Source organism: Dromaius novaehollandiae, chromosome 5 (genome assembly GCF_036370855.1).
Source record: "Dromaius novaehollandiae isolate bDroNov1 chromosome 5, bDroNov1.hap1, whole genome shotgun sequence".
Taxonomy (NCBI): Eukaryota; Metazoa; Chordata; class Aves; order Casuariiformes; family Dromaiidae; genus Dromaius; species Dromaius novaehollandiae.
Genome location: NC_088102.1, coordinates 64,717,205 through 64,741,558, shown reverse-complemented (window position 1 = coordinate 64,741,558; position 24,354 = coordinate 64,717,205). Strand labels below are relative to the sequence as shown.

The 24,354-nt window shown below is 36.5% G+C and overlaps 1 protein-coding gene across 1 annotated transcript in view; it reads right to left on the bottom strand.

Annotated features, from left to right (window-relative positions):
- Positions 1 to 24,354, bottom strand: part of OTOG (otogelin) — a 107,018-nt gene that overhangs the window by 43,034 nt on the left and 39,630 nt on the right. Inside the window, exons 23-32 of the mRNA XM_026104560.2 lie at positions 16,206 to 16,313; positions 12,291 to 12,429; positions 11,702 to 11,833; positions 10,454 to 10,600; positions 9,700 to 9,819; positions 8,335 to 8,451; positions 6,681 to 6,837; positions 5,589 to 5,615; positions 2,743 to 2,910; positions 267 to 545 (exon numbers count right to left, since the gene is read on the bottom strand). Coding sequence (XP_025960345.2) covers positions 267 to 545; positions 2,743 to 2,910; positions 5,589 to 5,615; positions 6,681 to 6,837; positions 8,335 to 8,451; positions 9,700 to 9,819; positions 10,454 to 10,600; positions 11,702 to 11,833; positions 12,291 to 12,429; positions 16,206 to 16,313 — 1,394 coding nt within the window. The remainder of the gene's footprint in view (positions 1 to 266; positions 546 to 2,742; positions 2,911 to 5,588; positions 5,616 to 6,680; positions 6,838 to 8,334; positions 8,452 to 9,699; positions 9,820 to 10,453; positions 10,601 to 11,701; positions 11,834 to 12,290; positions 12,430 to 16,205; positions 16,314 to 24,354) is intronic.

Sequence of the window (24,354 nt, the reverse complement as noted above, 5' to 3'; positions counted from 1 at the left end):
GCTACCCATTTCCAAAACCAGTTGGCAAATACAGCAGTCATGCCTCCTGGTATTTAATGGCTTTGTGACATGAAAATAGAATCTAGTCCTCACTACATAGTTCAGGGAAAGATTTTGAGCCTGACTGTCACAGATTACACACTGCTCCCAACTATTTTTGAGGAGAGGTAAGTAATCTCATCAACTCTGAAAAAATCAGTACCATTTAAATCATGCTTCCACTGAGAGCAAACCGCTGTTTATAAAATATGAGTTTAATTACCTACCTACAAGTTTAAAAAGTGTTGACAGTCTGAACTCCTCTGTATGATGGTACTTCAAAAGCTCAACTGAAGAGGCCGAAACATGGATGAAGTATCCTGGTTTTGCAAATGACTCAAAGGAACTGTATCCTGAAAGCCATGTATTCTTGTGAATGGCAAATGTAGATTTGTTGTGAAACTCTTCGCTTTTTTCCCATTTAGAAAGAACAAGAGAATTATTGGAGGCCAGCTGTAGAAAATAATTTGGTCTCTCTGCTGTTTCAAATGAAACCAAGTTGGAATCTGAAAAAATACACAGAACTCATTTACTTTCCGAAATACCCATGATGAGCTAGACTCACCCTGATGTAACACTGCCGGATACCAGTAGCATGAGCAATGAAAACGGGCATTGGCATTATTGACAAAAACAGCCCGAGTCTTGTAAGGAAATACATTATATACGGATTTCAGAATGCTAGATTCTGAAGGTTTCATTGATAAGCTGAATATTTAATTTTCTAAATGCCATCCTGATTTCAACTGGGTTGTCAGCGTATTAAGACATTTGCCCAGACCAAGATGGGCATCTTGGATATAGGAATCTAGCCCAGTAGGCAAGCAGAACTTCAGTTTACAGCCTTCATTATGCAATTTAATTAATCTTCACGTAACTAGTTTTACCACATCAGGAATTTACAGCTCAAGAACTCATCCTTTCTTTAAAAATAAATTACAAAAATGTATCTTGCATTCAGCTTACAGTTTTATGTCTTCATTTCTAAGCAGTCAGCTCTATAGCCCTTCCCCAAAGAATGTTAACAGCAAAGTCTCTTTTCTGGCAAACGTACCCACATGATATGTTACCCTTAAAACAGTACTGTTGATTTCAAGCAAGCCCTTGTAGGATCAATTGCAGCTTGGCAGAATTTGAGCCTGTTACAGGCATCTGTTGCTCACAGAATTACTTCTTTCTAGTTTGTTGTAAACTCTGCTGTTCTGTTTAAAATAGCCATCAAACTACTGTAAAATCAACTGTGCACCCAGGCCTGGAGAGCATTTCTTTAAAAAAAAAAAAAAGCATACAGAACAAAATCTCTATTAAACAGATATTGCAGCATGCTCTTTTTTAACACTTCTGGAGGAGCCACTTGTTTTCTCAGCATAAAAACTTCTACTTATTCAAAAAACATAGCTGCACTTGTGACTATCTCTTTTTTTTAGCTGTTTGCAGCGAGTAACTATTTGGTTAAGTAATGTTGGACAGTCAGTACAATTTATAATACTTGCCATGTATCCAACTAGTACATTAATGCCCCAAACTTCCCATATTCCACGACTTGTCTGAAACTGATGAAATGCATTAATTTTTCTGAGGTAAAATAAAACCAAATTTGTAATACCTGGGTTAACATATTAAAAAAAACAGGTACACAGATATATGAAAGAAGACATGGATATGATAAATATTGCATTGATTTTACAACCTCCTCTATGGCCAGATGAGGAAATGTCATCCTCTTAAATTGGACTATATGGCAGAAATCCTGCTTGGTAGGTCAAATTCTGAGAGAGATATTTTGTGGGGGAATAGAACAGGAAGACTAACCTTCCCTTTCCAGACCAAACGTGAATGCAACGTACAAGTGTCTCAAAACTATGACTAATAAAAGAAATCTGGCTCTGGATATTCTGTTACGTGTTCTTGTATCAGTTCTACACACAATAGTATTACCAATCAAATCCTTGCCATTTTCGACCCAGCTCATATCACTTTTTCCAACTACACAAGGACAGCCTTCAGGCTGCCAAAGACCTGATCAGGAGACACTATGGGCAGTAAAATTGTATTGAAACTCAAGTGCTCTATGGGCAGGCTGTAAAACTGGGTATGCAGATAACTACTGCATTTAATCAATGTACCAATGTGCTGAATGTATTACTGTAAGCCTTCTCTACCTATTTGAAGGCGTGCAAGACTTCTTTCATCTGCTGAATAAGCAACATGCTCCTTCAACAGAAACCTAGGTTAGGACTTGAAGGAGACATCCGCAGCACATGCCCTTATGCAGCTCAGATTAGAGCCAGTGGCTATCTCTACAAGTCAGCAGAGAATAAGCGATGGTGGCAAACAGCATGGTCCAGAGAGCACTTTTCTGGTATCATTCCTCTCCCATTCTTCTCCATGTTCTAGCTCTGCCACATGAAAGGTGAAGGGGACAATACATATCTGGAGCACAGGGCTACAATGCTCCTTTCTGGGGTTTTGGAGGTTTTCTGGGGGGGAAGGATGCTTTTCAACTAAAAGTATCCATCCTTTTATAAAGCTACAATCATCTAATTAAAACCAACCAAATGGACAGACAACATTAAGGTGCAGAACCAGCTGATAAATACAGAAAAAGATTTTTTGGCCCACGTCTGCCCTCAGATGTAGGCTTGTGTTCAAAGGCAGAATTTGCTTTGTCTTACTTAAGTTTCTAGGTTACAGTAACTTTACCATGTGCTCTGGGTTTATAAAGTCCTGAAGTCAGCATAAAGCTCACTGCATGTCCAGGAACAGTATCTTCTGCTCTCACTGGGAAAACAAAACCATTCACCAGGTTCACTGCCATTGCAAATTCTCCATCCAAATAGCTGACCAGTTTGTACGGGCCCTTTCCCAGAGCTGTTGAGAAAAAAGTCAAAATTACCTTTTATGTCAAGTTCCACAAATGATCGAGCTCTAAATATTATGATACAGCACATAATGAAAAAAACACATCTGAAAAGTGTTCTAGGTGCCATGCACTAAACTGTAATGACAACCAGAATGAAGCCAAACTCTTTAGAAAACACCTGTTCTGAAAACTGCAAAATATCTAGTTTCAATTCACAAGATTCATGACTAGCTTCTCCTTTTCCTCCTTGCTTCTGATGCACTTGGGTTTCATAGTCACTTCATGAAGTTAGCTGAGTCCTCAATATTTCCCTTGGACAGATACCCAAGCAATTTGATCTATAAGTAAACAGAGTTACAAAGACTATCCTGGGATTGCTCTAAATTGTTTATTTGTATGCTTGAACTGAATATACACTTTTTACTATTATTTAAAACCAATTTGATTAATGCCCAAAGTGTGAGGAATTTTGCATGGAATAAGAGTTTGCTGTCATCAAATGGCAAAAAATTCCATGAGCAGTCTAAGTAGATTATTTTTTAAACACTATTTGGAATGACTTTTTTAACTTTCTCTGTTAAAACCAGACATACTAGACTACACCTGAGGAACTCTCCTCACTTCCATTTTACGCACACACCAGAACATGGCAAGCAGACCTCTAGGCTACAAATCATCCAGAACTTCTCAGCTGATAGCTGCAGCTAATACTATAGACTCTTGAACTTGGTTCAAAGAGGTTAAAAATTTGAGCTGCAATTTGCAACCATTTGCAGCTTTCCCTAGTTTTCTGACTCTCCCTAATCTTAAGGGCCATTGACAGTCTGGAAATTGTAAGGGGGCTGCACTTCAACAAGAGTTTGGGATTCTAATGGCATGAATGAGCAGCCCAAGTAGGACACAAGCCCATGGCCAGCTTCAGGCTAAGCATGCACCATGATACTTGGTTACCTTCAGTGGTAAAAGGACAGGGGGAGCTGAAAACCATCTAAAAATGACTTTAAAATCTTTTGTTCTGGAAATGATATTGTATGTTAAAGTCTTAAATCTCAGGCCCTTCTAAAACTTCAGAAACCACAGCTACCAGCTGAGAATTTCTCCCTACCAATGACAAAAGGCTTCTGCTTCTAGGTTATGTAGGACTGGAACTACTTTGCTCTGGATTCACGATAAAGTTACACTGAGAAAGCCTCTTCCTGGTCCAAGACAGTTTCTTAGCTGTCTCCAAACCTAACTAATTTTTGGCAATGCTTCTATATTCAAGGTAGAGAAGAAAATCTTCCACATTGCAATGACTTTTTGCCCCACTAGCAGCTCTGAAACATCCTATGCTGACTACCGATGAGCTGGACAGGCAAACAGTGGGAAGGTAAGAAGTGGGAAGTATATTACGACTATGCTTATTACACAGTAGTCACATGCAAAACCCTCTACTGTGCAGACTAATTTCTGCCAATGAGAATTCAGTAACAAATAAAACTAATACTGCACTTTAAAAGTGTACTTCTTAACATCTAACTTCACTTCATTACCACCAGAGGTGTTAGAGGCACTGCACTTCAATCTGTTGTAAGTGCAGTAAGATCACCTAGTGTCAGACTGTATTTCATTTGCAAAAGAAACCAATCCAAAAAGGAAATGCCAGACTACAATAATCTCTTACATTCAATTGGACTTTATATAAATTAAATGTTTAATACTGACTAGGATAAAATTCCTCTATAGATGCAACTTGACCCCAGTCAAAGTCTTTTCAAAAATCTTACACCAAAGACAGTAAATTTCTTGGTCGTATATTTTGGGCCTGACACATACTACACAAGCCTCTTCTAACTTAGATTCATTCCCTCTCCAAGACTCTTCCCGGGGTGAGCTGCTGCTATATAGAGCCTAAAACAAGACCAAAATATCACAGACCATCTATCTACATAGACTGGCTTCTACATAAGTTTGACAAAAAACAGTTATAAAACAGCAGAAGACCTGATCATTATTTAAAACAGGCTGGTTTACATAGTAATATTTATGCTACATCTAACTATGCGGAAACTCTCAATATAACTTCAAAATAGTCTGAATATTGATTGCAATGTTACCACAGCAATACAGAGCCCAGTGCAGATTGACAACTTCAGTTTAATCAAACATCTTGGACCAGTGTAGCACCCCTCTCTGAAATCCATTCTTATGCAGCTGCAATGATCGTCACTTAGGAATTTAAAGCAAAGTGGGCATACTTAAATGAATAGTCATTCCCTAATCACAAGAAGTTGAAATATATCTTACTGACTGGCTCCCTCCAGGGGCTGCACAGGAGAACATGACTGATTTAACAGAACCATCACGTATCAACACTGGAGTGCAATATGCCTTAAGCAAGCAGAGCCACTAGTACTATTGGGTTGAATATTCTCTTAATCACTTAATGATTTATTCATGACCCATAAAAGCAAAGCAGCTGAGTTAAATATATATTAGTGAGAAAGGCCCATGATCAACACTAAAAAGGTCGAGAAACTAAAAGCCTTCGGAGAAGCAAAATAAACCACTAATATTGAATCTTGGTTATTTAAATTAGATATCATTTGCAACTCTTTTCATCAACATATTTTTATACAAAGCATTAAGAGTTACATACAGAACACAAAGATTCTGTTGATGTTTTATCAGCTCCTTTCACACTTACCTTTGTTGAAATATTCACAGTCATAAGCTAAAAAAGACAAAAAAAAATAGTTGTAGGCGTTCTGAAGCACTGAAAACTACAGATAAACAGGTTTTCCATTACCCCTTACTGCGGCAGTTGGCCAGGTTAGATGCTACACACATTTATTCACTTGCCAAATATTTATTTCATTACTTTAAATAAAATATTAATTTAAATTACACTAATTTAAATAAAATACTATTTTTTAGCAGCAAGTACTAAGATCATATATGTAAGGTTGTCTTTTTGTGACCTCTAGTGGTTAAGACTAAGCTTTACTGTCTTTCCATGATGACACTAAAACACAGGCATACAATTTCTATCAAAAAAAGAAATAGTAACCCTGTTGCTCTGCTACAAATTTCCTGGGTGACTTTGAGCACTTTACATAGTCTCTCTGTGCCATTGCAAAGTTAGAACAATGCTTGTTTGCTTTAAAATATTCTTACGGTCTTTCCTCTTCCATCACGTTTTTTTTGGGGGGAAATCACCATCTCTTGTCAGGCATTCACACTAGCTACCATAAAACAAGGCCTCAGATTTGTTTATAACCCCTCAGCATTGCTGAATGGGGATATTAACTAATGACGAAGTGCTGCTTAAAATCCTATTTGCTTTTCTTCACAACACTTTAATCCTTCACTCTTGCTCTAGGGGTAGCTGTTAGCCAGATATGCTTCCTAGACCCTGTTAAGAAATGAAGTTCTAAAGACTGAAGTAACATAAAATGTAAACTTTGTACCAGTGCTTCAGGAGAAGCCCTGCATGCCACATCATAACACAGATTTTCCATGACTTTTCCATTCACATCATGGGACACGAAAAAATGACGGAAGTATATCATCCACAAATATAAAAAGGAACTTATAATCCAGCTGGCCCAAAACGAACACAGAGAGCAGTGAAAGGCAACTACTGATCTTCCTTTCCCACAGCAGTCCCTCGAGTAGTTCTGCTACTGTGGCTTAGTGTTTAAATTCCTGGGCTCAGGCAACTCAACAGGCTTGACTTTTTTAGTCTGGGTCTAATATACTGCGGCAGCCACTGATAATGCTGGTTAAATAAACTTACGACACACTCTAGGGGACCTCCAGTCTACAGTCACTCCATGCTGGCAGCACTGATGCGCATACACCGATACACTTGTACAGAAACACTCACAGTCACCCCCTTGGTTACAACCACATGTATCTGCCAAGCAGTTTGAGTAAAACCAGGTGACGTCAATCTGGAAACATAAACATCACTAATCAAAAACTATTCATATAGACATTGGCAACATTCATTTCAATACAGAGCTATAAGTCTTTCAAAACTTGGCATATAAGATGTCTAAGTATTAAAGGTTTTAATTTAAATGTCTGGCTGAAACACAGGAAGACTAGTTAACTAAAAAACATCAAAAATCTTCTACAGTACTCAGTACTACAGTACTACAAATCAATGATCCAGTAGAAACATGCTAAGATGCTCCTGCAAGCTTATGATTTGTACAGTTTTGTAATATTTAAACCTTACTAAACTACACAGAAGCTTATAGAAGCTTATGAAATAGTAAGAGAAACTCACTTTACATAATCACAAATAAATAAATCTCAGAAGTGTTAAGAAAGTTAGATAAAAGATAAGAAATAATGAAGTAGATGGAAAATCTCCTTTTCATGTGAGAGTGGTTTCTTCTCTTCATATAATTAGACAATTTCATGGAATTAGTGATTTCTCTCTCTTAGATTATTTTGAAGTCTTCTCCTACGTAACAACATTTCACAGAAAACTGTCAGTGCTAATTTACTGCTTTACTAAATAGTTACATGTTCTACATGGATTTACACTTGAATAATACTTACAAACTTAGAAAGAACTTAGTCACTGCCTTAGGCAGTGGACTAAACCAGTATTACACTGCTACAAGTTATACATCAACTTCCGTTTTGCTCCAAAATAGTATTATATGAAACTTCTCTGTAAGATTCCTGGTTGTCTTTCACAAGAAATCTCCCTTCTCCCAAGAAGCCAGTCTGACACTTACAGTCTTTAAGCAATGCACAGTCTCAACACCTGAACATTTTGGCATATGCCATTTTCAGTATAATTGCTTTATTTTGATATGCCTTGCTCTAGAAATCAGTCCCCGCATTCTCCAACTGAACCTGAGCTTGTTCACTGTCAGAACAAGTTGCATGGCCCATTTATTTCCTTAGCTGGCTACCTGAGTGAGCTGTATCCATTATTTTCTAGGAACAAGCCATCCACATCTGATACTGCCTAGAAGCTGTGAAGTTATTTAAATATGCCTAGAAAATGTGCCTGATATATAATATATTTGAGGAAAATAAAGCAAGTGGTTGTGATTATGCAAATGGTACTTGGCATGAAAGAAAAGGTAACATAAACTGGGTATAATTCTGTCTCCATTAATGAGGGGACTAATAGGATTAACCAAAGCATAGAATGCTAGGTGCCAAAGTGGTATAGGGAGACACTAACAGATGCCTTACTGTCTAAATCAGCTAAGTGCAGATAGTCATTATGACAGATCCAGTTAAATATTCACTTTTTAGAATCAGAATAGATATGGATTAGGCTTTCCTGTGTTCTGTTTTGCTATGGCATTTAAAATTATTCTGTTATGAAAGACAAGATTAAGATTTAAAATGATGTGAGTTTTTCCTCCAGTGATACACATTCAGGTTTTCACATCTTTCTATTTGTCATCACAACTCACCACTGGATGGCAAGCTTCAAATGCTTCACTTAACAGTATTCCACATTCCTTCTTGGCAAATGATTCTCTAAGTGGATTCAAACTGCACGGATTTCGAATGTCAGAGCTGTCAACACACTTAAGCAGAAAGAGAAATCATCAAGGTGCGAAATTTGTTTCATAACCACTTTATGTTTGAACTTACAAAACAGTTTTGTTTTGTTCTTAAAGAGACATAAAGCACAAAGCAAATGCATCATTTATGAAACATATGTTTGAGTTATGACAAACTAGGATATGTAATTAAAAGCGGATGCTAATTTGCAGAAAAGGAAAAATACCCAGTATGAAGAAATGTTTCATTTGTGTAACTCAGGAAAACATAAACATGCAATTTTATACAGAGCTGCTGTGCAGTCCCAATCTGCAGCCTCTATTCACCTGAACAGTCCAGCTTATATAAATAACAAATATCACTCAGATGACTTTCATTCAGAGTTAGAAATTAGATCTTTTTAGTTTAACTACTAGGAAGAAACATTTCTATAAATACCATGAGACACAGGAGCATAAAAAGTTCAATTTTTAAATTTATAGCATATGGAAAGAATAATTTTTCTTTCCATTGCTGTGGTTTCACAGTTAAATTTTTCCCTGATATGAAAGATCAGCTAAGCTGACAACACAGTGTCAAGGGAGTGCCCTCAACTCTTCCATTATCTGCAAAAATGACTACTTGCACTAACAACTGACTGAGTTAAGCATTGATGAATGGGATAATATGACTGTTGTGAGTTTTCTGCTAATCATTTGATGTAATCATCCTGATTTGCATCAAGTAGTCTTTATCACTGCTGTTATTTTTTTTCCATTTTTCCTTTCAAGTCACTTAATGGAATTTTACTTTAAAATATATTCGACTTTTGATTAACAAGCTCAGAATCCATGTACTTGTCACAAAACACAGTTTCATTATACAAAGCTTAATATTCAAAATTCTTTAATGTAAAATATACAACTGTTTCAAGAGATAATGAATTTGAAAACTTAAACTACATTGACTGATCTTCCATTACATAAATAATGGAGGTATGTTGAAGGGCTGTTGAACCATTTCCATTACTCTTCAGATGTCTTCCAAAACAGTTGTACATTCAGAATATTGTACATCATTTTTCTCTACACTATAGCACTGCATAGAGAAAAAAAAAAGTCATTATTTTGTTCTTCTGCTTAATGGATTTGATACTTACAAGAACCACAGATACTGTGATTTCTATTGTTGCCTAATCAGGACTTCCAGGAATGAATTTCCGATTTCAAAGATAAATTATACAATGTAACAGCTCAAAATCTACTAGCAAATACATTCTTGTTACTACGCACCTCTACAGCTGTCCAGCTATTTCCAAACTCTTGTGAGTTTGTTAATTCAAAATTATCTGGAGTCCTCAACTCATTTACCGTTTTCAAATCAAAATTTCCACATAATCCAGTCAATTCACCCTGAAAAAAAAAAAGCATATATACCCATATATTTCTACATGATGTGAAACACTACCAGCCACAGCCATTTTCAAATTTGCTTTTTGTTTTAAGTTCCTGTTTTCAGTTGCTTCATTATAAATTTGTGAGGATTTGATGCTTTTAGCGAAGTTCAAACAAAAAAGTTCAGCCATTTGTGATAATAAATCTATGGAAAATATTCTGACATCATCAATATCATTCCCTTACAACTACGATGATGCTGAGAATCTCCAAGCCTTTGAGAAGGGTGCTGATCTTTTGCTCAGAGAAGTGACCTGCTTGCTGGCAATGTGCTTTTAGATGTTTCAATAAAACAACACCTGCTCCAGTTGCATAAAGGTTGCATACTGAAGGGGAGTGTTGCCCCAAAGACACTAGTTTCCTTTGCTACAGAAGTTAAATAGTAAATAGTGACTGTAAAAAAATACTGTAAATGAAAAAGTATTTTAATCGACAAGGTAGTTGAATGCTTCTCTCCTTGACTCTGCCACTGAGTTCTTATGTGATTCCTGACACGTTACCTGCTCTCTAAACCATGATAACATAGCTTACTTAATAAGACTTAAATAATTATCTTATACAAATGGCATCAAGTATGTTGATTTCCACTTACCTGCCACTGATGACCCATCTGTACATGAACCGTTGTTCTCTGATCCCATAGGACGGTGATGTGCTCATCAGGAAAATGAACAACAGTGAAAAATCCAGCTTTCCACACCTGTATTTTCTGTAGTTCATCTATGTAACTAGATGAACTCTATTCAAAATAAACCAAAGCAACTCATAATGCAAGTAATTTCTTTACAAAATATTCACTTGATAGGAAGTGAAAAGCATCAGTAAAATGAATGATCTAGGTGGTTCTCAGACAGAAGTCCCAATACTGACACAGAAGGCCACACAGAAAATACAGGCCTAAATAAAAGTGGTCTGAAATTTGATTGTGAACAGTGTTGATTTTTTATAAATTGCCTTTTTTTATAGGTTGATTTTATATCAAATTTATAGAATAGATAATGACAAATGGAACGAAGATTAAAACGTCAACGGTCCAACAGGGAGGGGCAAAATTAGTCACAAAGTTCTAGGTAAGATTTTCACTTAATGATATGGCATTACATTCAGAAAGTCTCCGCCACATGCTTTTTGAATACAAACAGGTATAAGTATGCATGTAACATCTTCTTGAAATAAGAACTTGTTTATGTATGTGCAGGGACTGCCATCTTATTTAATGCAATAAAGCATTTTTCTCTGCCTACAAGAAAATCAGACTCTGAATTATTTATAGCAAGGATGAAGATGTCTGGTTTAATTAGACAATACAAAGGGGCACAACTTTCTTTGTGTAGTTAATCGATAAAACATAAATAGTACTACTTATACTAAGTGCTATAAATACTAAATATTTACAGTAATAGTTTGCAGTTTGGCCAAAAATAACACAAGCGAAACTCACGCTTTGGAGCACACTAGAAACTGCAATTTATTTTTTGAAACTGTATAGGAATAATCCTCCTATATAACTATATCCCAGAACAGACTAAAATCTTAGTTCTGGTGGAATTTATAGCAAAATTCCCACTGGCTTCATAATGCCCAGATCTTCCTTAGACACATCAAGGCTACAGAGAATTATGATCATTTCATTTACCATTTTCATGAAACATACCCCAGATTTTGTCTAAGGTTTCCAGCGAACAATACAGATACAATTAGCATTCACAGTGAAGATTTTCGTGCCTCTGCAATTGAAGTGGCATGGCAATTTTTTACCAATGAACAGGGAACTGTCCCCCCCCCCCCCCCCAAAAGTATGTTTGTTACCTTTTAAGCAGTGTTAAAGAACGAAACTTACTGGATTCCCAGTTTCGTCATCCAATATTAAAAAAGATTTTCCAACATTAATGGAAATGTATTTTCTGCAAATGATTCCAGTATTAAAGCAGTTAATATTTTCTATAATAACTGAGAAACTGGTTGAAGTACCCTGCAGAGAAAGCAATAAAATAGCCACTTTTAAATAATAATAAATTAATATAACTATTTATATTATATAGTTCAATTAGCAGAAACCTCAATGTGTTATTATGTTATGCATGGTTCAAAGTTTAAGCAACATCAAAGCTTAAAAAACAATACGTAAAGCTCAGTAGATGTACAGACAGGAAACAGGTAGCAGGGGTAGTGGATTGTACACTACATATCAGACCGGAAATCCACAGCTCTACCTTCATTGTTTCCACAAATTTGCATGTAAGCTTTGTCTTCTCCTGCTTACTGCACAGAATCAAATAAAATCCTTTGGAACATTATATTTATTATTTGAGTGATAGTAAATAAGGATTAAAATGTAAGTAGCAACAAATTTTATAAGAGATTCAGTTGTAGAAGGTTTCTCTAATCTATAAATCCAGTTTTGCAGAGGCTTTTAAAAAAAGTCTCACCTTAACTAGATAAACCTTACAAGTTCCAACAAAGTCAAAAGTAAGTCCATCAAATGTTCTGTAATGTCGATCCCCGTAGGCGGTACACATTGATGGGCAAGGATGGAAGGTGCATTGAAATGATCCATGCTGACAAATGCTGAAAAATGTATGACCAATTATGGTAATATCAACCGTAACCAGGGACAAATGATTACAGCTACTGCACTGAAGAAGCAAAAACACTACAGCCATACTTACTAAGTATGAGGCTCATAGACAGAAGCATTTTTAAATGTTAACTAAAAGCAGCATTAAAAAGAACCCTCTGAAAAAAATGTTACATACTGAACTCACACAGTCCGTGCTTCTTCCTTTTAGATTTTATAGGTTACAGAATACATGGACACTGGAAGGGCATTTCTTTCGTTGAAACAAGAAAACAAAAAATGCCTCCAAAACTAATACAACTTGCTCTCTAGTAACTCACATCAATAATGAGCCACAAGAGTAAAGTCTTCTTTATCATATCCTCCCAGTACATTTGTTTCTGTAGTAGCTGAATCATAGAATACAAGTAATGTTCCCTTTTACTATGGTTCTTATTCACTCTCTCCTTGAATGGGAATTTTACATCAATAAAATGCATTTATAAAGAATAATGGATAAGATTTCATTTCCTGAATGCACAAGCAATCTTTGAAAATGTTATTTTTGTAAGTTCCTAAATCACTTGGACACTTAAAAAAATTCCCTTGATAAAAGCTGCACAGCTTATCCTCTGGTATAATTTTATTATAGGTATAACTAAATACAGGTTGTTAATACAGGTTAAACTAAATATACTATGCAATATAATTTCAGCACATATCTATGCAGTATGTTTATTTTCAAAATCAATAATTGATTAATCTCCTGATTAAAGTGAAAGTGTTTCACATCTTACAAATAAACTATGAATTTAACTTACGGAAATACTTGATAAATTGCTGATTTTTGTCATCTCAAATCCTTAAGTGCCAACTAATATTAAGCTTTATGTCAGTATTATTTTTATTTTCTATTCATATTGCTATCATATGTGACAGGGTTAGAATACTGTGGTTCTAGTAAGAAAGGCAGTTGTCAAGAAAATAGAGTACATAAACTAAAGGCAGTTCCAGTTACTAGAAGCATCATGTTTCCTTCTGTTCCCTTAGCACATAGCTTAAAAAAATGTGGAGTCATCTTCCAGATTTTCCAAGACTCTGCTTATCCCATCACTGGCTTGGCCCACTGCTTGTGCTTCATATAATCACATATATAAATACACTAAGCATATTGCTAAAATAAGTTAAAAGTACTACATGTAAAAAGTATTTGCTTTAACAAAGCACAAGCAGATGCCAGTAGGACTCACCCCAGCTCACTCTAAAGTAGTGCCTAAGGCAGGAATGTAGTCAAGCGTACTGACAGAGAAATGCTATTGAAAGAAAGTGTATTTGAGCTGAAAGAGTTAAGTGCTGCTTCTCGTGCTGTCTGTGAGACACTAGGGTTCAGTTTTTCTCTTGGCCTATCCAAAACCTTCTCAACATGCTGATCCATCAGGGGCTCATGCAGAATCACTTCCTAACAAGCAGTGAGTAGGGAGCTCCTTTGCGTACTTTTTAAGCCAAAAGGCAGGCCTCCAGAGATACATTATGTCTTCAACCAGTCCTCTGCACTGCAGTCATGTTTCATACTAAATAAACTAATATTTTTATGTCAGCATTTAGAGAGTCCTGGTTGGAAAAGCAGAACTATCAGCTTTTTCTAAACTTAGACTAGTTTTAATACATATTTCAAATAAGTAATTACATAAGAACATAGAAGGCCCAATAAAGCAGCCCATAGAGACTAACCAGTATTAGTATTCCCTCAATGGTCTCGATGTACAACAACAAACTAGCATTGCTAACTGCACCATCCATCTTACCTTGCCCAACACAGCACCAAAATGCTGTTCTGATAATCTTCAGTTAGTATAAAAACCATTTGTGTATAATCTAGCTAGCATATGTTAACAACATCTTCAGGCAGTTACAGCTGACAGTGAAAACCAAACCAGTCCATCTCACAATCTGGGAAACAGAATTTCAGTTCAGCCAGACCCCAGAGCTACGTTTGAAGGTTCTCGGCTTTCTATAGATAGTTTTGCCAACTTACCAAGTTACTCTGTTTGTCATTTTACTGTTCGATGGAGAAATAAGATTAACAGTTATGTTACTAACATTATATCATGCTTTAATAAGATGATATTGAACACCAATACCACAGTATTCCTGTGCACTAAGTAACATTCAAGTCATCGATAACGCTATGAGTGCTTATGTGGGCTTGCTCACATAGCACTGTCATGCTTCACGTGAGCAAAAATGCACGTTTCCAGTGACATATCAAATACACCTATGCATACATATACAGCATTTTAAAAGACCTTCTGCACTTCATGACAAGCATGTCACTTCTGTGGGAAGCAGAGCTTGTTGCAGACTTCCAGCCTGTCTGTGGACAACCGATTGCCAAAAAGCCATTATCACTTTGCATGTCTTTACTTCTTGACATAGAAGACTACAAAAGCCATGAGAGCCTTAAGGATCTGTGCATGAATTAACGGGCCTGGCCTCAGAAAAAAGAGAGAAGGCTAAATATCCAGTATCTTCCTGCCTGCACTGCTGCTGCCTTTGGTGAAGTCTCATACAGATTAAACGGGATATAATGGTTCTTTCTGATGCAAGCAATCCCATATCAGGTCCACTCAGAGAGGCCTTTGGAAATAAGGGGGTGAATAACCCGGGTCGCTTTACCTGCCTGCCCAGTGGAGATGGCTTGTAAGTCGCTTCACCAGTCGACCAAAGGGCTACAAATATCTTCTAGAGCAGATACTGAGGACCTGACGAGAGGCAGAGGTAGGCAGTCAGCACAAGGCTGGAGGGGGCGACGACATCCAGACGAAGCAGTGATTAGTGCTGACTGGACAAGCCTTCACTGTACTGGGCTATACTGAGCTGTGCAGGCCAGGAGCAGCAGTTTACCAGGGCACACTAGTTAAATGTTCCTGGTAGGCTAAAAGAAGGGGACTAAAGGACCTGCTCTGCTGATAAGCTAGAGGCTCCAGCTCTACCATAACATCCTGATGCTTGATAATACGGCTGATTGTTCTGAGGCTCTGGTATGACAAATGCTTAGCGCCAGCTGGCAATGTTCAGCAGTGGACAGAGAAGAAAACACACAGAAATCATCAGGAAACAGGTTTGTTTCAGGATCATGCAGATTTAGTATTTTTTCACATCACTCTTGTGAGGCTTACTGAAATGGTAGTGTACAAAGTTCTACTGAGAACACTCAAGGACAGTTTGCAAAGTGGCGTAGGTACGGGGTACATGCCGCATTCACAACACTGGATAATAAAAGCAATAACTTTCTACATGTAAATGAGTGATCCTACCAACCAATGTCTATTAGAACACTTCCTTTAAAAGCTAATGTATTCATCAGCTATCTTACCTCTGCATACAGGAATTAACAACCAATTTCATTTATCTGTTGCTAAGTTCAGTAAACAGTACTGCTGAGTAGGTCTCTCAAATTTATACTTATGGACATAGGGATATGTTTTGGACTCTCAGACTGCTTAGGTTCAATGCTAAATTTGAAAATGAAGAAGTAAAAAGATTCAATTTCATAAACATCACTGAATTATACTCTTTGAAATATATTTCCTACACTTTAGGAATATTGGCCAAAGAATATTAATTTGGATTATCTTGATAATCAAAATAATGATTTTTCTAAGTCAATCTTTACCCAAATCCAAATTTTATCATTCCCAAATAAAGAAACATGAAGATGAAACAGAAAGAGAAATATAACCAAATAATTAAAATGAAATAAACACCTGTATAGATTTCTGCTTACCATGTATGACAGGAAGAAATGACTTTGTCACCTGGAAAGTATTCCTTTCCTTTCCATGAACATGGACATTCATCAGCTTCCAAGCATGTATCTCCATGTTTAACAAGGCTATCAAAAACACAACATGAAATACGCATTCAATAGAAATACAGTTGATGTCTACATACAAAAAAATCTTTTCCTGTATTTTTAGGTGATTTGTAGGATTATTATTCAAAACAGAAGCGATATTTAAAATCTTCTGAAATTGAAAAAGGCACAAGTTTGTTAATACTTACAGATGTATAATTTGGTAATTTCCTTTCAGAGGCACCTGAATATTTTATCATTAGTAAGTGCTAGCACTTTGGGCATTAGCTTTTTAACCAGTGACCCTGTGAAGACTTATTCCTTAATGTGCAAATTTTAAGGTCAGGGAAACATTAAGATTTTTCAAGTCTGTCCTCCTCTAAATTTTACCAAATTACCTTTTAACTCAGCCAATTAACTAAAGTAAATTCAACTAAATTCAACTAAAATAAACCTTCCAAGAGATGGAAGAGCCATCATGCCCTTTCGCTTTAGTAGTATGTGCCCTCACTGTCAAAAATCAGTGGATTACTTCCACTTGTGTACATTTAAATGATGCAGTCATGGTCTTCACACCTTTTCTTTATTTGAATTCAAGAGTTTTGTTTTGCTGAAGAAGTTTTCCATAGCTGTAGTTTAACCTTCCACTCTGAGAATAATCTAATCAATAGATAGAGCTATCTAGGATGTATGAAACTAACTGCATATGCATCTCAGGCACAAGCAGCACCTTACCTTCATGCAAACTGTCACAAATATGCTTAGCTTTATTAGCAGAAATATCCCCATAGCCTTCAAAGGAGATTTTCATGATAACAAAGACAACCATATGCACAGCTATTTACAGTTCAAGACTAAAGCTATAAATATCTGCTCATAATCACAGCTCCTCCGGTAATAGATAAAAGCTGAAATCTCCAAGTACGAAAAAGACTCTGTTAACAGAGAAAGAACAGAGGAATTCTCATCCAGCAAGACAAAAGAAAGCAACCGATCTAAGTTTTAAAATAAAACACTTGTTGTTGTTAATGATGTCCAGAAAAACTGAAAAAAAGGTATGAGAACTAGATAAAAAGAGATTTCAAACCAAAACTAATAAAACTCAGAAAATATACTAGAAATATTGAATGATTTTATAAAAAAGCTGTTTCTTCACTGAATCTAAGACAGTTTTACTTATTCCAAAGACTGATTCATTTCTTAAAAATATTTTTATGTTATCTGGTATGCCAGCAGATATCAGGAGGGATCCTCAAGGTCCATAACATACAGAAGATCCAGTCACATTCAATAACAAGCAGATTTGCATAGTGAAAATCATGATCTTCTTTTAAAATACGTAAATTCTTAATAGCATATAAGAGAGTATTTCACTCTAAGTCTTGTAGCTCCAACTTGCTTCTCATTCAATATCTGTTCCTAGGCACAATCCTGTTTGAGACATCATGAAAAACTGGAGTAAGAAACACGCTAGTTACATAATAAAAGAATTTCTTGAAGGCCCCATAAAATCTAAAATGATTCTTGTTTTTAAATGCCAGGTTTTGAAATGTACCTATATTGGAAAAGAAACAGTCTCTTAAAATGGCACTATTAGACTAACACTTTTTTTTTTTTTTTGGTAAGATAAACTTGTTCAGACAAAAGTAACTCTCTGTAATAACATAAATTTTGATACGTAACCATAGAGCTTTTCCTAAGAAAACAAATTAGGCCTTTCTGTTGTTTAGTATATTAATTTGTGCAAGACTATACCTGCACCAATAACAACAGACCATAGGTGCTAAGCATAATCCTTAACAAACTGGTTGGTAACACTATTTTGTTTCCCTAGTATCCAAAAGGAAAGACCTAATTATTGCATTTGGCACAGAACTTTTTATTAACTCATACTAACGAATCAGTATTTTGTGAACCATGACTTAGACCCTTCTTCAGCGTGTTATTTACATCAGGTGGAAATTTCACAGCTCTGCAGCTTTTTTTTCTGGGAACATACAGACTTCATACAAAAATAAATTTAAACTGAAATACTGTAATTTTCCCTCAGGTATAGGAAGTGTTCTTTGTAATTCATATTTATTCAAGTATTCTATCGCTTGTGGACAATCACTTGGGAGACTGAATTTCCCACTGCTCCAAGCTCAAAACTGAACAGGCCCCTTTCAGACATAAAAGGCATCGCACTGACAAGGTAACACTAAATGCGGTTTCTTCCTTGCAATATTACCCTAAAACAAGTGATAACAGCTTTCTCTCTTGTAAAGCCAAGCAAACAGATAGATTTCAATGATCTAAGAATTCATCACCAAAATGCTACTGAGATACCTTTCCTCTTTGAAGTATCAAATGTTTTTCTTGACACCTATGCTTAACATACAATGAATTGCAAAGATACACGTATCCCTATTATAGCTCACTATGCTTGACCAATATTAAGTCTCAGTGCTATTTCATTATTGTATACGGTTCTGCTCGTTAACATAAATGTAACAACTATTTAAATAATCTCAGTAAAGGTATCATTATAAGCAATCTGTATCTCGTATGAGATAATAAATACTTCTTTGCTTTTAGGAAGCCTGCACAGCTGGGCCAGAACACTAGAAAATCCTCTCTAGCAGCCCCCACCAGAGCAGTTTCCAGCAGGCTCTGGGCATCACGCAGTTCTTCCCCTTTCCTCAGGCAACAGCCTACTGCAAACTGATTTATGCAGCCAGGAATTCTTCTGCCCCACCAACAAACCTGCTTTTCAAGAGTTCCACAAATCTTGCCACAAAGGCAAGATTTAATTAACTGTTTACTATTAACTGTTTGAGGTGCTTTTTATAGTCCATCTTTTTTTTTTCCCATAGTTTATTATAAAGAAACATTGAGCAAATTTGCCAAGCATCAGGTATTTTGCAGAATACTTGTAGGGTTTTTAGTATCTTTGCTCTACCCTTCCATGTAAGGACTGATTTCGTTGCTTCAGCTGAGCTACAGACAGACACCTGCACTTCTCCCTCATGATCCAGTTTCACCCTGTGTTAGTAGACACACTCTGCATTCAGCTCTACCATCAGCACCCCGCTAAGTAGAGGAGATCCCTAAAACAGAAAATTCACAGCAATAGTAGAAGCAGCATAAAGACAAAAAGGTACGTGAGAATACGAAAAACAAAAAGGAGAAGTAGAGTTCAAGGGGACCACCTAGACTGCTATATTTTGCAACCCTCTCCACAGGCCCGTTCATCTCCTGCTTTCTCTTCATTTCTTCCCAGCTGTCTCTGGATCTTTTGGCTCATAAACCTGCCCCCATGCCTCCTCTCCTTACTGAAGGAGCACCTGCCTCCCCATGCCTTCTTCTGATTGCTGTGGACAGAAGACGCAAAATAATCTCAGAAGCCAAAGGTGCAATACCGCATGAAACCTGGGTACCGATCTTGCAAAGGACACTGCAACTCCAGAGCTGAGCAGGAGAGGGACTTGGTCATGAAGTCTCTTATTCTAAAGAGACAAACACAGCAGGAATTAAGTAAAGTGACTGAAAGAATAGGGGCAAATACATTTTTATTTCTTCTTCAATAGAAGTTTTATTTTTCAGCTTGCGTTGTGGGAAAGGAGCACAGAAGGCAGAGAGTGAAGCCCACCAGTAAAAGCCGCGCTCAGAAAGCAGGCGCTTGGCTCCCCAGCTCTCAGCTCCAGGAGGCCTAACAAGGGGGAGGTCTTCCCCAGGAGCACCGGCAGCTCTCAGGGCAGTGCTGGGGAGGTGGTACAGCATAGCCCAAGGTAAGACTGAGGGAGAGAAAGAAAGGTGGGGGTCTACACTTTGTCTCAACATATTTCATCAATGAGAAGTCCATGGCCAGTCAGGGGTGGTGTGTGGTTTGATACCTTTCTACATTGTCTCAGCTGTACCTCATGTACTTCAGAGCTATGACTTTTTTTTTGTTTGTTTAATATGTTTGGTTAAACACAGTGGACAAAATCCTACCTCTACTTTCCCTCAAATAGTTATCATTTTCAAGAGAGCTGTGGACAGAAAATCATGTAAGGAAGGACTCTAAAGAAAGACGGGCAAGAGGATAGCAATAACTCTTCATGAATCACCGTTACTAGTTGAAGTTTCTTTAGAGAGATATATTCATTTTGAAAAGAATTATACTTCTCGGGGAATCAACTTTGTTTTTTTCCCTCTCTCTTTTTAAGGAATTATGCTTTGGGGGAATCAATAAATATTTGAAGGCATATATCAAAGAATATTCCTGATTTCCAAGTTCCTTATCTGTAGTAACAGAAGATAAGGTATTTACTAGAAGACTAACATAACGTTATAGCTGAAGCAGTTTTCAATAAGGAAGACAATTCAGCCAGAGCTGGTGGCTTGATGAACTTGCACATCTTCACCAATAAATAATAGCACCTGCTTTTCAGAGTCATATCAAATGCCTGCCTGAATTGTAGTGGAGATGAAAAACAAAGCAAACAAAAGATGGCTTAACTAGTTCATGATTTCAGGTCCTCTCAAAGAAGCCAAAAAAGCCCTACAACTCTAACTACACTAACAGTATTTTAGTATGCAAGTTTGCTGAATTAATGAACAAGCTTAAACAGCTAATATATTTTTGTAATAGAAAAGAATTTCAGAAAAAAACTCCAAGCATAAAAGAAGTCTTCCTTTCAAACCAAATAGCGGAAAGTTCAATGACTCTCTGCTTCAGCACAACTGAAATAACAGAAGGTAGTATGTAAAGCTGCTCAAGAATCTGAAAGATGTTGGTGAAGGAATCTGAGTTAAATACAAAGTGCAAGAGAAAAAAAAATTGTTTGCATCTAATATGAACTTGAAAGTGCAAGACCAATAGGGTGTTGGAAGCATTGCAAGAGGAGGTAAGAAGCAATGGAAGGCACCACGGACAGCAGCAGATTTGCAGAGCGCTACAGGATGGAAAACAACTGCATTGGCTTGCTAAGGCACTGCAAAGGATGCTCGTTCACCCTCTGGAAATGAACTCCAATGCACTACATTTAGCATGCTGTAATTCTACAATCACCAGAAATAGAAATTAGCATGAGAAAACAATGTGAATAAATATCAGCTCATGAAGCGCCCAAGAAAATACAGGAACGTTCATTCAGTTTTTGTCATGGAGCAAACAGTTGAGTGCGTAGCCATGATGATATCCCCATTGGGGATAATACTTTTATCCTGAAAGGCATCAAGTTTCCCAAGACGCACCTCTAGAACTCCACCTAAGCCAGAAAACAGAAGGGAAAAGACTAAAAAGTTAGTGTGATGGTAGTGACAAGGGTATCTGGAAGAGGGAGGTGACCAGTATTTTTATTTATTTTCATGTTAAGAATAATAATTTATGAGTTTTACTACTTAAATTTTGTATACTTGATGAACAGCAAGACTTTTGTAAAAGTATGCCACATACCAAAAGGACAGGATTTTCAATTTAGCTAAGGGGACATATTTTAACAAATGATATGGTTAATATAATTGCTTCTAATAAAAAGTAGCTTTATAAAATATTTGAAACTAAATTACCTTCTTCCCACATTGTTTGGTTTGTTTTGCCACAGACGCATAAGATGACATTAAATTCAGTGTTTCTTTGTGCAAATTAGAAAGTGATGACTTCTTTTTTAGAGAAAGCTCTCTCAAGAATGTGTTTAAGCTCCTTACATGTTATTTGATACAGTATTCCACCTCTGTACTACAGAAATACAATGATAATTTATAAATTTTTGGAGAAAGAACCTGGCACAATATTCCCTCATGAGTTATAAAACCTCATTACAACTGGAGGATACTACCGCCTTCAGTTTACTATCTTTTCATAAGTGTATTTTATAAGAACTACAAGTGATGGGGGGGGGGCACAGACCTCAAAATGCTCATTAGGTTGAACTGGTGCAAGCTGAGCACTGTCGAGGTTTAGCAGAACATTGCTGAGCTGTGAGAAGTTAAGTGATCATAGCTGGACCTACAGATAATTCTACTGGTAGTAGCAGCCAGCTGGGCAAAATTAATTTTTGATTCCCTAAAAACAGGGAGAAAACATAACAGCTAACTTTATAATATCTTCCTAACCTTGTTTATAAAGTACGGTTATATTTAAGTTCAAAAACAAAGTTTGTCATAGCAAAGATTTATTAATGGTTTGAAGTACAGGAGTCTTAACTTCTCACTATATAGGTTTTTTTTAGCAGCTGGTTTGCTAACATAACTTATAGAGGGGACAAAAATGTAGATGATCTAATAGGGAAAACCATGAGGTATTAACAGAAGTAGAAATAATTACGCTTTACATTTAGGCAAAGTGTATCGCAGGCTTCTGACAAAACCCTAAGAATTTGTATTTATTATTCATATTTGCAGGCTGGAAGACCTCTTAATTTTTACAGTAAGATAGAAATAATGTATAGGAGAGATGAAAATTATTATATACTTCAGTTAATGGAAATCTGAATGGATTAACACTATCAAAAATAAACACTAATGTCTTTTATTAAACGATTCAACTGGGACAGTCTAAATGAAAACATCTGTCTTCAAAAAGATGACAGCATTTCTCCTGGTGCCTCTTCTAGAATTGGGTGCTTAACATAGTGAATATAGTCAATATAGAACAGTTATATAGTGAATACAGTTATACAGTTATATAGTGAATATACAACAGAAGTACACAGCAGGTATATAATGTTCAGTTTTCTCTTCTGGTAAGGAGATTTATAAGCATGGACTTAAGACATCCAGTTATCAATAAATATTTTTGAAAAGCTCACATGTAAGGTAGAATGAAAATTGTCTTTATGAAAAAAATCTGTTAAAAAACCTAGTCATTTTCTTTATCAATGATATATACTCAGTTTTCCAATATTTTAATTCATTGTTTGTTGCAGTAACATTTTTGATTAGTTCATTTCACAGCACCAAGATCAGGAAATAAAGAGTAGGAAATACCTGCCTGATTTCAGCCTTAACCTTACAACTGTGAAGATACATCTATCTGTCCTCTCTTTAAAGCCCATAGTGCTATTAGAACCTGCTATATTTAAAATAATTAATCAGAAAAAGACTGATACAAAACATGATTGGCACAGGTGTCAGAAGCTGATGGTTAAACTGATTCAGGGTATGCAGCTTAGCCAGTCTGTTTAGTCTATGCATCTTGTTGACTGCACAGTTGTGAGACAAGGCCACTGACATTACTGAATGCTACAAGTTCTGTGAAGCTAGGACATTCTGATAACTGTGGCCAAAAAGTCTACAGAGACAAGTAAAACTTCTAATATTTTTAGCTATCAAATAAATAATAATAAACAAACTTACACATCTTTATTTTTTCTGAAAACTCCTCCAAAGAGAAGATAGGGGAACTAGCTTTTTAGATTACATAGGATCTTTTCCTCCAATAATTATGCTGGCTTAACGAGATATTATGAACAAAAGATGGGCTAATATCATGATCTGTTACACTGATAACTCTGTAAATAGGATCATGTTCAATCTCTCTGAGCAATCAGGCAACCAACACTTCCAAAATTCAATGAGATAATCCTTAACATACAACAAATCTTGTGTCAGATTTTGTCCTCTTCCATTTCCATGTGCCTCCTGAGAAAACACACAGGAAACATCTGCAAATCCCTTCCAGGGATTGCCTTGGCATGGCAGGATGGAGCATGGTGCATTCCTGCAGCCTCAAGGATTATATGAATCCTTTATCACGATTACTAGACCATACAAGTTAAGACTAGCATGGGGGCTGCTCTAAAATGCTGCTTAATTAGGGAGCAATCACCTTTCTTAAATTTCTCTTTTCTTCCACCTTCTATGAATGGTTGGTTGACAGGGAGAATGAAGAGACAGGAGAAGAAAAATTGTCCTTTGTTAGACTCAGGTCTGGTTTGCTAGACTTGATTTTTTGAAGTTTCATAGACCAGCATCTAAACTGGCAGTGAAACAGCTGCAGATATTCACGTACACGTTAAAAAAAAAAAAATCAAGGAGCAATCATGTAGGCACAAGATTCACAATATATTCAGAGTAAAAATGTATAGAGATACTGCATACACACACACACACA